Source organism: Engystomops pustulosus, chromosome 2 (genome assembly GCF_040894005.1).
Source record: "Engystomops pustulosus chromosome 2, aEngPut4.maternal, whole genome shotgun sequence".
Lineage (NCBI taxonomy): Eukaryota > Metazoa > Chordata > Amphibia > Anura > Leptodactylidae > Engystomops > Engystomops pustulosus.
In genome coordinates, this window is record NC_092412.1 from 143,015,009 (window position 1) to 143,030,234 (window position 15,226).

The 15,226-nt window shown below is 40.7% G+C and overlaps 1 protein-coding gene across 1 annotated transcript; it reads right to left on the reverse strand.

Moving 5' to 3' along the window:
- Positions 1-7,993: 7,993 nt before the first annotated feature.
- Positions 7,994-14,993, reverse strand: YRDC (yrdC N6-threonylcarbamoyltransferase domain containing). The gene is made up of 6 exons (XM_072136739.1): positions 14,760-14,993; positions 12,447-12,642; positions 11,781-11,895; positions 10,815-10,934; positions 10,117-10,259; positions 7,994-9,177 (listed from the first exon to the last, which is right to left on the reverse strand). The coding sequence occupies exons 1-6, from the start codon at positions 14,953-14,955 to the stop codon at positions 9,117-9,119; spliced, it is 831 nt and encodes a 276-aa protein (XP_071992840.1). The 5' UTR covers positions 14,956-14,993; the 3' UTR covers positions 7,994-9,116.
- Between the last annotated feature and the right edge of the window lie 233 nt (positions 14,994-15,226).

Here is a 15,226-nt window from a genome sequence, read left to right on the forward strand (position 1 = left end):
TAATGCATCAGGATTGTCCATCAGTATCAGATTTGTGGAGATGATGTACTTTCAATAGTGATCTTGCAGATCAGTCATATCTGTTTCGTGGTACTGCGCTGCAAGACCATTATTAACCCTTTCCTGTCCAATTGTGTACAGAAAAAGGGAGCAGCTCTGTGGAGATTGTTGCAACAGCTGTGCTTAATGATAACTAAGGGATTCCTTATAATCAATTCCCCTGCATCAGAAGCAACATGGGGCACCAATGGGTTGTTCATGGGTCTGCACATGGAAAACAATAATACGGTAGTGTATGATATCAACAATCAGATCACATCAGTAACCTCTTACAGAGTTATTTTATACAGTAATCCTTTTTACACATTTTAGAAAGTAAGATTCAGACTTTTTTTTGTGGGGGGGGGGGTTGTGAAACAAAAAATGAAATTTGAAAATATTTGACACTTTTCAAATTTTTATTATTTGCATTTCTTAAATACTCTAATTACCCCAATTTGTAACTAACATTTATCATATATACACAGGTTGTCTCAAGAATCTACCCATATTTTTCTTTGGCCTCCAAATCTTCTTGGAGTAAAGAGTTGTTCACCAGATGAGTCTAATTGTTGGATCTCTGCAGCGATCCTATTGATTTAGCAGCCTCAATCATGACATTAAAAATAACACACGCCCCCCCCCCCCCCCCGATATGTTTTGCTGGACAATCAGCGTCATCAGGGGATCGGGGCTACTGAAGTAGCCCAGTAGCCCTGATCTCCTGATGACACCGGTTGTCCGGCGAAACATGCCGGGGGGGCCTGTGTGTTATTTTTAATGTCATGATTGAGGCTGCTAAATCATTAGGATCGCTGCAGAGATCCAACAATTAAACCTTAATCCTACCTTAAATACCTTTAGAGTTATGACAGCAGTCCAAACGTATTTTTAAGAGTTAGTGTGATGTAATTTGGTTTAGTCTTGCCTTCAAAAATTTAATAAAAGTTAAGTTTTAGGCCTGACCGATAAGGCTTTTTTCTGTCTCAGGACAGATTTGTACATAAGGTATATTATGTCCTAAAAGGACTAATTATTCTGTGGCATTAATGTTCACCAGATGAGGTTCCAGGTTGTCCACAGGAAGAGCATAAGATTCGATTAAACACCATGCAGACTAGGCAGCACCCATGAGTTTTTCCTTTTCTACCTCCACAGCAGAACCAGCATCACCCACCTAACAAGGCTTGTTCTAAGGGAGATGATATACAACACATAGTGCAGTCTGCACTAGGCCCTATTCACACACACGTCCCCATAGACGGCTATGGTGCAGTACACTTAACAAAGATAGGGCATGCTTTATCTTTTCCTGTGTTTGCGACCATATGGCGCTGTTTTCTGTGGAGAATGGAGGGGTGAACTCATCCCTCCTCTCCAGCATGCTGATGTGCCCCCGCCCGGGCTACAGCAGGGCGAGCACACATTTGTATAAACGTAACCTTAGAACAGGCCTTTTTATGTTTTCTTGTATGGAGCTTTGTGAGGTCTTGTTTTCTGCATCACATATGATACTTCCTAGTGTTGGCATTCCATGCTGTGTACTGTGAAGCAGGGGAAAAAATGTGGTGAAGTTGATGAAAAAACACCTTTGCACGTATTCCTTCCTATTATGGCTTTCATTTTACTGTCCTTTCAAGTGACATCACCTCTTTATTATATGGATCAGTGCAATCATGGAAATAACAAATTTATATATATATATTTCATTAGGTTTTATTAGATTTTTAAGAAATGTAAACATTTTGTACAAAAAAAAATTCTTTGTTTCACTATAATCTGATTCTAATAATTTTTTTCCACTTTGGTGTATGGAGCTTTCATTTTTTTTGCGACCAGTTGATTGGTTTTATTTAAATTTTTATCAGATGCAAAATCGCAAAAAAACAGCGATTTGGACACTGAAGCACATTGTAACCATTTTTCAGAAATGACAAGGCCTAATGCAGTGGTGGCGAACCTATGGCCTGTGGGCCATCACCCCAGCACGCCAGACAGGACTCAAAGAATCTTCGTGCAGTTCCAAGCAACTTAAGAGACGCTGCTTTCAGACATATTTTGATACTTCCTTCTCTACTTAGAACTGTAGGAAGAGGGAGAATGAGTAGATAGGGCTGAATTATCTTTGGAGGACCTCCTGCTGGCCCCATGATTCTCTGTGTGAGGAGGGAGACTGGAAAGAAGCTAAAATTATGCAAATGTTTCATCTTTCTCCTGTGTTGCTGTCCTCAGGAGGCTAATCTGATTGAAAGTTGTTGAAGAACAGGGAGCAATAAGTTACTGCTTTAATTTTTGGTTGCCACCTCACGATAAATAAGGGGGGTTTGGGTTGCAGTTTGGGCACTCGGCCGCTAAAAGGTTCGCCATCACTGGCCTAGAGTCTTGTACAGACTCCAGGCTGTCATGGAAACAGATTGTCGCTCCCCGGTGACATCACGTGTCAGTAAATTGTCTCCACCTCCTTGACTACAGAGCCAACTATAACTAAAGCCACTATGGGGTTTTAAAAATAATGTGCTATACTTTACCCTGAGCTGCCATATCGCCCCCAACCCTCCACGTGCACTAAAAGTGCAATCAGTTTTCCTTAAAGGACATGTACCATCAGATTACATCACTGGAGCACCTCTCGGTTCCTCCGCCTGCTAATTTACGCATGCCATGTACAGTGCGGCTTACCCCCCCCCCCCCCCCCCCCCCCCCCCCCACACACACACACACACACACACACACACTGTCAGCGGATCAGTGGGTGGGACCAGGCGCCATGAATATGGAGGGGGCGTGCATATATTAGCAGGCGGGGGAGCCAAGAGGCGCTCTGGTGCTGTAGCCCAGAGCACCTCCGGCTCATTTGAATGTTTTTATAAAGTGTTTTTAAAATGAATGCTGATGTACCTGAAAATAACAAAAGTGAAGTCATCCCCTGATGGACGTAATGAGCAGGTAAGTTTGGGACATCTACCATCAGTAAATTTGATGGTACATGTCCTTTAACCTCAGCACAACTGATGTAAAGATGCTGATTTGAGAATGGAAAGTAACATAGGTGAACACACTCCTATAAGTGTTACTAACAGATTCTACTGTTGCAAGATGTTCATGGAGAAACAAGAACTGGGATTCCACATGTGCATTTTACAAACGCCTGTATCATAATAGTATATATAAGCTACAGTACAATTATTATGAATTATTTCTATGGATATTATAAAATTTTTTAAATATAACCCCTTTTAAGTGAAAATTTAAAACCATACATAGAAATAAAAGAAACAACAAACCTGTAGGGAAACCATGGCCGCTGTACTGCCCTTCCTCTGGGCATACTAAGGGAGGTAACCCTATAACATGAGTGCAGTGCAGGTGTATGTAACTACCTACACTGGCTGCATGTGACTACCTACAGTGATTGATACAGCGAGTGTTATGTGCTGTGACTTGGATACTGGATCCTTCCCATGGATAGATGGCTTCATCATTATTGGCTTCTAGGTCTTCTTCTCCATGTTGGTCTTGCAGCTGCAATCTGGCAGGATGCTTTTTTCTGGGTTCAGGAACAGGGATTGGTCTCTCTGTCATCCACGCCCAATCCATAGGATCCTGAGCTATTATCAGGTGACAGGTGGACAGGTCTACCCAAGCTCTATATCCAATTCGCTGGAATAGCAGGTTGCGTTCATGGAGCAGTTGTTCTCTGTTCAGAGTCCAGGAGCATCCTAAGGCCCAGGGGTAGATCTCACTGCAAATTTCTAATTCTTCCTCCTCAAACTGGTTGGCCAAGAAGAGTGCTGGGAAGAAGAGGCTTCTGTATTCATCAGTGGGTATTGCTGCTCTTCTGAAATACTCACACACCATTGCCAGGAGATATTTATCTGATAACTTCCTGCGGCTGTCACTGGCATGGAAAAGCCTGATGAGTCTATCCATCAGGAGATGGAGGAAAGCTGCCATCTCCTTGTCCAGCTGGGTCAGGTCATCCTTCCTCCTCTTGTGGGCAGGCTCCTGCTGGGCAGATGATGAAGTCTCGTCCTGCCTCTTTCTCTTCCGGAAAGGCTCCCTCATGTCTTCTCTTCTCTCTACTACTTTGCCACTTACCTAAGACTGTGTTCACACGTTTACATTGCATTGTGAAACGCAATACAACAACTGAAGAGAGTTGCCTAACTACATTGCTGTTAAAACAATGCTAATGTGCAGTTAACTAATTGCATTAATATTGCATTTTGTAAATGTAAATGTTAACAGCATTGTAATTAGCCAAATACCCTCTCCTCATTTGCATAGGTAAAGTGGGGACATTCTGTGGAGTCAAATCTGGTGCCTTTTTTCTTGCAGGTTCTGAATTTGTGATCTAGTTTACAGCTTATACATTCCCTTCCTGCCGCAGACAGTTTTGCCATACACCAAGTAGGCAGAATTTGTGTGGATCATTAGCAGTGTCTCCGGGTCATCAAGGGAACCCACCAAAAATTGACCCAATTTTGCGATGGGTCGTCCCGCTAAGGATCAGACCTCCGGTGCTGCTTACAAGGGATCCGATACTCTTCAGGGCAGCCCCGAGGTCTGCCGAGTGCCTCAGGGCTGCCCGATGTCTCCGGAAGTCAGTCCCTTTACGGGTCTGACTGTAAACTGTCTGAGCATGCCACAGCATTCCAGACAATTTACACTGCTCTACAGTAAATACAAGTCCAAGTTTGTACAGGCGGTCCCCTACTTAAGGACACCCGACTTACAGACAACCCATAGTTACAGACAGACCCCTCTGTCCTCTGGTGAAGCTCTCTGGATGCTTTACTATAGTCCCAGACTGCAATGATCAGCTGTAAGATGTCTGTAATGAAGCTTTATTGATAATTCTTGGTCCAATTACACCAAAAATTTTGAAACTCCAATTGTCACTGGGGCAAAAGAAAAAAAATTGTCTAGAAGTTCCATTATAAAATATACAGTTTCGACTTACATACAAATTCAACTTAAGAACAAACCTCCAGACCCTATCTTGTATGTAACCCGGGGACTGCCTGTATACAGTAAAAAAAATACAACCACAAATACACATAAAAACCCTACATATTTGGTATCGCTGCGTCCGTAACAAAGAAAAAAAGATAATTTTTTTTATTAATACCCTTTAAAAAACTGCTCTAAAAAGTTATTAAAAAAATGTTACACTCTCCAAAATAGGAACAACTCTTCTTGCAAAGAAATAAGCCCTTAACTTTTTTCTTTCGGCTGACAAATCTGGTCATCTCTCTGAAAAGCTGGTGATGCTAAAATTAACAAGATTGTCTCCAAATTAACATATAACATAAAAAAATATAAATGAGGTATTTCTGTAATCGTGGGGACCCATACAATATATGGTATATGGTGAACATCCAAAAAAAAGCAAAAATTTACGATTTTCATTTTTTTGCACCAACAAAGACTCGTCAATTAGCTATAGATGCCCCAAATTATGTACCAGAAAAGTACATATCAAGTGGCAAAAAAGTAAGCCACTCTATGTCCATATTAAAAAAAAATATATATAACTACAGCCTTGACAATTTGACAATGCAAATCTGCTCGGGATGGCGCTCCTTCCATTCTATGCCCGGGCGTGTGCCCATACAGCAATCTACCATATCGGCAAACACAGGAGAAATTGGGTATCAAACTTTGTGGATCCTTTTGTCATTTAGTCCATTGTGAATGTTTCATTTTCCGCCCAAAATGAAAATATTACAATTTGTAGAACGCACCTCAATTTTTATTAACCCCTAAAAAACACCTTAGGCAGTGATGGCATTCCCTTTAGAGACCGAGTGCCCAAACTACAACCAACACCAGCTTATTTACCATCAAGTGGTAAAAAAAGAGGCTGTGTCCTGGAGACAAAAATAGTTTGAAGGGGTTGAATGCTTTGCACCATATTTGAACCACATTGAAGGTTTTAGACCATTTGTAACTGAGGGTGGCTTCTTAATACAGTCCGGCACATTGCACTGCAGAATGTATTGTCAGTTGCTACGCTCCACCAAATCTGCAAGTAACCATGTTCAAATCTATTTTTCATAGATTTAGTCAATTTACCTACTGTACCTTGATTTGGTGAGGAGACATTAACTTCATTGTCCAGCCTGCTATAGACAAGATGTATCCACCTAGACACATGCTTTTCTGCAGTTACTAAAGACGCAAAATTTTGCGGATACATGGAGTCTCATGGAAATTCACATGGTTATACATATTTCTCACCGGTACACCTTACATATTTCAGGATCTACACTGATGCTTTACTTCCTTGTTTTCCATGCTCTACTCTAGACACATTCCAACTTCTGGGTCAGACCACACAATTCAGTGTTTACTGAGCCCAAATCTTGTCTTTGTATTGTTGGAGGCCAAATGATGATGCGGATGATGCAGATCCTTATGGACTTTGGAGCGATGATAAAATAAGGGGGTGAAAGGTTCCTCGATTTTTAGGTAATGATATTCTTTTTTTTATCTAGGATCCCCATTTTGTGTCCTTTTCTAGGTGTTTATACAGTGCAGCTTCGAACTTGATGGTAGGGTTTTTATCAAGTTTTACATAAAATTTGGTATTTGAATGTAAGCGAGAAGCCTCAGAGATATAATCATCTCTATTTGGTACAAGTATACCACCCCCTTATCTAGTTGATTGATAATGATAAATGTGGATTTTTTATTACAATTCTGGAGTTGAGTCAGTGTTCACTGCAGTAGATACTCCTATACCGGTAGTCAGTGCCCATAAGGTCTAGCCGACCCACTTTTTATATATTACATTCCGCTGGCCAGTTCTCATTGGAACCAGCGTCTTTTTGCTTTTGGGCTAGAGGAGCAGTAGTCACCGTGTTTGGATTCATTGTGATATCAATACCTTGCGATAAGGGTTACATGCATGTATACAAGCCAAGGTGACTTGGTGAGCACCCCATTGAGGACCATTTTCGATAATTTTTCCTTTACCTGAGGCTCTGCCCTCCGTTGTTTTTTTTTCCCCTTATTTCTATATACCCCTTTTCATTCCACTCACTCAATCTATAGCGTTCACTTAGGGATAACAATGGGGAAGGATTATATTGTTGCTTAAACTGAAACCTATTTCATAATCCTGCCTTCCCACCAGGACAGGACCCAGGTGCTTTCAGATGGTGGTTAGAAAAAGGCGTTTTTAGACTGTGGCTCTTGATGTCATTGGGCAAACCCCTATCTTTCGCAGAAATCATTGCTAAATATAAAGTTCCAGCTTCTGAATACTTCCACCTCACTCAATTATTACATTTTGTCTTCAGACTCCCAGTGCGGACTCTGTTTTATTGATTAGATAAAGCAGCAGGGCGCAGTGTGTTATTGTGTCTAGCATCCATCTCATGACTCCAATTTGTCTCATCTCTCTTTTTCTGTGTGTTAGATACTAGTAGAGTGTCAAAAGCTAAATAAAAGTGTAGATAAACCCTCCACGATGATAATCTAAGAACATTCCATCTATAATAGGCAGTGCTCGTTTCCAATATTGTAATTTCCCGGTCCTGTAGATCACAGGACCGACAGTCTAAAGCTATTTTAAAGATGATTTTTATAAAGTATATGAAGCCACCCAATGGACACTTGATCTGTTCAAGTGAAAACAGGAAATGATGGAACCAGTCTGTAGCTCACACAGCCAGCTGAAAACTTACCATTGTAGAACATTTAAAGCATAACACCTATGAATACATGTTGTTTAAACAAATGTATTACTTTTGGACATTTTTATATTCCAAGATAAGTTCTAAGATTGATTTTCCAATCATGGCATGCATCGTATGTTGGAAAGCGTACCAAAGGTTAAACTTCAAGTTCATTGGTTCAGCAACAGAACTAGTATTCACTTTTCTGCTTGGGTTTACAAGCACATTCTGCATCAACAGTGTTTGGATGTAAAGAAAGAGACAATTGAAAGTTTCTGACTTTTTATTTTATTTCAAGAAATTAAGTTGAATTCTAAAATCATAAAAAACCCATATAGGTTACCTTAATGAAATTTACCATCAAAATCCATCATAAATCATTGAAACTCAATCCAGGCACCAGGATGTTGGTAATATAATATCGGTTATCCATGGCCTCCTGCCTTCTAAAATCAGCTTTTAAAATTGTGCTAATGAGCCAGGGGCGTTCTGTTATACTATGGAGGAGCACTCCCCCACACACACAGTGCGAGATTACATCACGGCTCTCAGGAGCACTCAGGATCATTAGCATAATTTTAACAGTTGATTTTTTTTTACAAGGAAGACGGCCATGGATAACAAATATAAGAAGAGTACTACTGTCACTGTGCCTGGATCTATGAGTAAGTGCCCCAGGTTTATCATTTTTGATGGTAGACATCATTTAAGTTTTAAAACCTTTTTTGTTTTCATAAACTAACAGTAATGGCTTAAGACGTTGATACTATTTTACTTGATAGGTCTATGAGGACTATAGATTTGTGAGAAAAAGTTTTAAAAGTTAAAGTATATCTAAAAGGCACATTTCAGAGGTGCTAAATTCACCCACAGTACGCCTACAAATCCTGGTCCAGCCATGTATGAAATGATTTAACCTACATCCCTATAAAGATTTTCATTCAGACAATTTATCTAGCAGGGTGTCTGGCGTACATAAATATAAGATGGGTGCACATAACTATCCTCTAAAACCAGCCCAAACAATAATGTAAGCCTGGTCCATTAACAAGGAGGTGTCACTTGTAACAAGCAATTACCGAGGGATTGTTCTCATTCTTACAAACATTACAGTAACAAAGCAGGTCATCAATGTAACAGTGTCTTTTCAATAAATAAGTCATCAACCTGGAAGATTTAATGCTTTCTTGTCTCCATATTTAAGCCACCTTTAACCAGAACATAAATAAGAGAGGGGGGTCCCACGGAATAAATAGTCTTGTAAGACATGCCAAAGTTTTCAAGAATCTGCACTTCAGCCCATGACATCAAATGCGTGCTGGTTTGCTGTCATCACAAAGATTCCTCTTGGTCTACAATCTGAAGGAGGTCATCATATTGGCAGAGACAATGTCAGGACACAGATGACAAGCCGTACTTGTTCTTTAAGATTTCTAATGTTGGAGATAAAGCACTAAAACAAAAACAAAAATAAGTTATAGAACAGATTTTGATATAATGCAATTATCAATCTGGTGTTCCAGAATGATCTACTCACAAGCAAAACTGGAGCCCAAGTAGAAGCTTCAAGTAATTTCCCCCACATTTCTGGTTGTGGGCATAAATCCCAGGCTACTCTCTCTCGACTTTCATTTAGCGCCACTAAAGAGAACTTGTAATCAAGAGCCCTATTTTTCTGGCTCCCCCATGTCGCCATAGAGAATAGTGTACACATTGCCAAAGAGACAGGAAGACAGTTACTCTACAAGTTCATAAGTTGGAGTTATTCCAGTATAAGCTCTATGACAATAACCAAAAGTTTGTCCTATTTAATTATTCTCCACAGAATGCAGAAAAATCTAATAGGTTCAATTCACAGACACACTATTCTGTCCTTCCATGGTCAGGGTGGATCCGATTTGGCTACAGACAGCAATTATGCACATAGAGTTTAAGAATGTCATGTATTAAGCTGGGGCAAGTCCATTTCCAGGAACATAAAATGAAGATTATTTCTGCGCTTCTACATTAGTTTGGGGCCAGTTAAACACGTTTCTGCTCCTACTAAAGGTCAGTGTCATTATTTGGCTCCTTTCTAACAAACGTATGATAGATCCGGGCCAGGCTGGAGAACGTAAGTAGTGAGTGCTCCTCACCCTTTAACTCTCCATGAAGCCGGACAGCACATATGGAGGAAGATGGAGCATGTGCTATTTTGTCCGCCAGCAGTACAGTCCACTGGGAATTTAAATGGATGGCCTTAACATTAACAGTATGGTACAGTATCACTAGGCTGCATTAAAACCTTTGTCTGAAAGGGTCTCAGTTTCGAAGTACTCTGGACCTTGAAGATTCTCTTTAACTGCACATATACAAGAAAATATAAATAACCATCTGACAAAAGTGAACTTACCATCCAGGACGGATAACTGTAAACTTCCCAGGAATAGAAAGATCCACTACAGTAGACCCTAATCTACATTCTGGACTGGACACATCTCCAATAGGCCCTCCATCCACTACTAGACCCAACAAGGGCCATAGGTCTTTAAACTCCTGCAAAGATTTAGAGAACCTGTTCATAAACCTTCTAAATATATAAGAAGTTGTTAAAAAAAAAAAATTTGAAAACTAGAAAAAATAAACTTTAATGAAACGTATGCAAATATACAACATTAAAACAGTAGGAAACTATTTTATTTATCTTATTGTCCAGGTTAACCTATTCTCTGTTTAGATGAATGATTTACATGTAATAAATGCTGCCAGGGGAATAAATAGACAGGTTAGGAATTGACGATTCCTGCACAGATTTTTAAAAATCACTTTGTAGTCTTTACGTAACGCCCCTTTCACATGAACGTATACAGCCGCGCTCTGTAGACATAGAGAGATGAGCACCGCTAACACTTCCCCTCTCCATGGGGAAGCATGGGGGGCAGCTGTACATATGGGAAAATATAGTGCATGCTCTATCCTTTTTCTATCCCCCATCAACTGTAGGGTCACCGGTCCATGGGCGGCGCTATAGGTGTCTATGCTTGTGTGAAAGGTGGCTAAGAGAAATTAAGATCTAAATGACTTTCAATAAACCTTAATTTGTGACAATACCTCAATTGTCAATGTGCTTGGCTGGGTGCTGATGTTCGCACTAGTCAGTGCCAATGGCTGGGAGCAGATCTGTGCCAGCTGTCGGATGAATGCGTGATCTGGTATACGAACACCCACCAACTGGAATAAGACAGGACTACATTTCAGTACAAGTAAGGAAACAAGAACACACAAATAACTTTATTAGCTTAAGGAAATGGAGATTGCCACATTTAAAAAAAATCCCTTGGATGAACAAATATATGTGGATAGAATAAGAGTAATCCTAGGGATTGAGGGGGTGGGGGGGGAGCAGCAAAGGAGTCAGCAACCAAAATTTAAAAGAACCAAATCCGCTACCTCCGTGCACACTGATAAAAGGCATAGAAACATATAGTAGGGTTGAGAGATTTGCTATAGAAGTTGGATTGCTAGATTAATTTCCCGGGTTACAGGCTGCTTATAACTTAACACACTTGTTTGCCTATAAAGGACGAGATAGAGGCTGGAGAGGAAGCATGTCAGACAACTCTATCTTAGCAGCTACAACCATGATTCTAATGTAATAGTAAAGATGAGAATATCATCTTTCAAAACACATCACTTCAGTGCAGCATAGAACAATGAAAGTTAAGTAGGGGGTTCATATGGGAGCAAAGAAACCTGTGGGGGGCAAGATACAGAGATGGAGTATAAAAATAAGGATGGCACAAAAAGAAGTGGGGGCAACATAGGTAGATGGGGGTTGTGCAGCAGAGAGAAGGTGGCGCAGTTGCTAAAACCGTGGTTACGGCATTATCAAAATGCATTATGGTTGTGGTTCTGTTAGACAAAGAACCAAATATATGGTTAGGTTTATCAAAGTTTAAGGCAGTCTAGATGTACTTTGCACCTCCAATTAACTGAGGTACCTTACAGCAGAAAAACATCACGGCAAGTGTCCACACTTACATGTTACTGGGGCTATATAATAAAGTGTATACGTACTGAAGTATAAGGATTCAGCTCCTTATTGAGTTCATCAGATCTCTCCATCACCAATGTAACTGGCCCAGGTAATAAATCCTGAAGTAACTGGTCTGGGACATTGACCTGACAGTATCTATATGCAACAAAAAAAACACATTTTTAATACCACATAAGAGATGTGATCAGTATTTGCTTATTTCAAGGCTGATCACCAGGATTTTTACAAAGCCATTTTCCTGGCCATTTTCTTGTACAAAGTGGTGAGTGGGTCAGAAAAGCCAGGCAACCGTCGAGGAGCAGGGCGGGAAAGGGCTGGCAGGAGCCTGCACGCCCAGGCCCGCCTAATTTACCATAGTCTCTGCCAGAAAACTGGTGGATACTATAGCCGAAAGGGAAGATCTTGAGATTGGTGTCCGAATAGCAAAAAATTACCCCCCATCCGTTTTAGACAAGAGTTTTAATAAAAATATACAGTATGACAAAATACAAGAATAAAGGGATTACATAAACCTAAAAAGAACTGATCACTGCCAACTGCAAGTACCATGTACGATAATAGTTGGTAAGTTAGTGGTTTCCCAGTTCTTGAAGCAGTCCATAACCCCTATAGAATTTTACAAAAATATTAGATGTGTAGCTTAAGGTAATTTAGAAAGCAGAGAGATAAAATGGTTTGTTACTAACTTATAAATATCTTCAATAGCACCAACACAGATAGCCAGTGGCTTGGTCCCATTGCGTCCTTTCACATTGTAAATGTTCCTGATAGACTGAGGACTTTGTGCCAAGCAAGCAATTCCATAGATGGTGTCAGTGGGGACACCGATCACACCCCCTTGTTGTAGGACACCTGCAGAAGTATTCAAGATTTCTTTCCAACCTGACATACAAAGAAGAGGGAGGATTTAGCTCCACATAGCAAGGTAGTAATAAAATAGAAAGAACACACAACTCCTATTGGTCCTTAACAACATTGTGCATGTGTGAACAATTCTGGAGCTTGAACAGTTCCCTTAGAGGGAATAAGACATTGCCTTCCTATTCTAGCCCTGACATGATTTTTCTTATGGTGACCTTTACAAAGGCAGATTTCACACTTGTGTTAAGAAACCACACTCAGTACCTTAAATGTCTCTATATATCTTCCACTGATTTTCTTAAAAAAAAAAAAAAAAAAAAAAAAGGAGGTCCTCTGTTCCAGTCATGGAGGCAGGGAGCTGCACAATATAGTCAAGTTACCCCATTCTCATCAGCCAAGTTAGCAGAGTCAGTGAGCAGGGTGGGGTAGCTTGACTGTATATTGCGGCACCCTGCCTCCAATGCTGGCTCTAATCCCATGGATACAGGCATCAGAGAAACATGTATAAAGACATTAAACCGGTACGGTGTGTGGTGGGAGTGTTTTTGGAGGGTGGATCGCCTTAAATGGTCATATGCCGTGAACCTAGAAACGCAACAGAGGTGAATCTCTCCTTTAATATAAATAAAGAATGTGTGAAACAGAACCAGAGATATCAGTTCACCGATATGGATTCTAGGCGTAATTTTTTTTTTTAAATTAAAACTAAAAAGTTTTTAAAAGGCAAGTACAAAACACGTGAGAAATAAACACTTCATGGATGCATTACTGTTTGACATCTAGATATACCATAGTTCAGGTTATTCAAGATTTTTACTCTAGTGGTTACAGGCCAAAACAAAAACTGCCATCTGGTGATGGCAGCCTGTATTGCAGAAAAAAATATTTTTTATTTCTGCAGCTGTATGACACTATCTAGATGGTACTTGCCCCAAGTTCTTTTAGTCGCTCCTTCACTATTCAAGGTTTTCTTTCAGAAAGACTATTGTGTCATTGCTTTCTGCCTAGTGGCAACCTCAGTTTACTTGATGCAAATATAGATCAAAATATACTATTAGACCCCTGATGGGTCTCCTGGCGAGATGAAATGCCATGTAGGGTCGGTTTTGAATGTAGCCATCTGTTAAGAGTTGTAATATAGTGGTTCTGTAGAGGCTAGAGGCAGTGTTTGTGTAAGTAGGTAGACAAAAGTCCACCTTAATGAACATATGGATGAAACTGGTGTATATCTAGATACCACCACAAACATCAATAAGAGCGTAACCCTGAATGGACAAGTTAACAAGGGTGTGCAAAGGCAGAAACCGGAACAATGGAGACCTTGAAAGGCCAAGTATACAGAGGTTGCCACAATAGTCTTTCTGTAAAGATAACCTTAAATAGTGAACCAGCGACTATAAGAACTTGGGGCAAATACCATCTTGAAGGAGTTTTTGACACTGTATCCACTATTAAAAGGATACATTCAAGAATTACAATCTCTATTTAAATGTAAAAAAAATAAAACAACATTTTATTGAAACTTAAACAGTGGATCTCTCCGGTTTTGTTTCACCTAGATATTATATTAAAGGGGAGTCTCTGCTTTAATATGACACCAGTATGTATTTCTAGATGCCACAGTTCTGGAGATATGACCATTGGGACACACTCATGACGTGTATTTACACAATATCTGCATGGGGCACGTACTCTAGGGCATATATAGGGGGTAAAAGGGTAATGAAGAAGTTAAGAATCCACCACGAAGGGGTTTTAAAAATTTTGTATTTATAGGCTATAGTCTACTGAAGCCATCAAAATCTGATAGCTCCACAACCTGACCCCAATGATCAGTTATGTCACAGCTACAGGCTCAGCATCCAATGCATCACATACAGTTATGGTGTCCAGCTGCCACATCTGCCTGTAGCTCCCTGCTAGGTGTTCAGTGATGCTGGTGACCACCCATCAGGGAGGGATGAAGACAGGTTCACCTGTCACTGAGCGGATAGTTGTAAAGTGATATAATTCTATATATACAACATATATGTAGCCAGGGCGTGTATAGGAGGTCCTCTGGAGCACACAGGTCCATAGAGTCCCTCCTGTGCCGTATCCAATCATAGTGTCCCCACACAGCCAATTCCGCCGCTCACCCTTCACATCTTTGTCCGGCCCGTTCCTACATCCACTAGCTCCGCCAGGCAACTTCATCACCTTATCCAGCATGTCTCTGATCGGGGGCTGACAGGCCATGGTAGAAGCAGCTCTTCTAAGCCGGCCGGCCAGCCTCATCTGACAGCACCTGCGGAACAACCACGTGTGAGTGCGGCGCAGCACTTCCGGGGTCATTCCGGTCTCGTGAAGATGACGTCACCGATAAGTGCGTGACGAGGGGCCCTAGCGCCTCAATATGTTCGTTCCAGCGTATAGGCTACAAGTTACATGTTTATCACCGTGTAACCTTCCCGCAATATCCACTTAGGGACAGGACGTTAATGTTTATTATCTTTTTTCATTCACAGTCTAAACTTTGTTACGGCGCGTTCACGTGTTCCGTTTTTTCCAGATGCAATTTGCAATGTCCAAACCAGGAGTGTAGTGTAAAAAAGAAGAAGAGGAT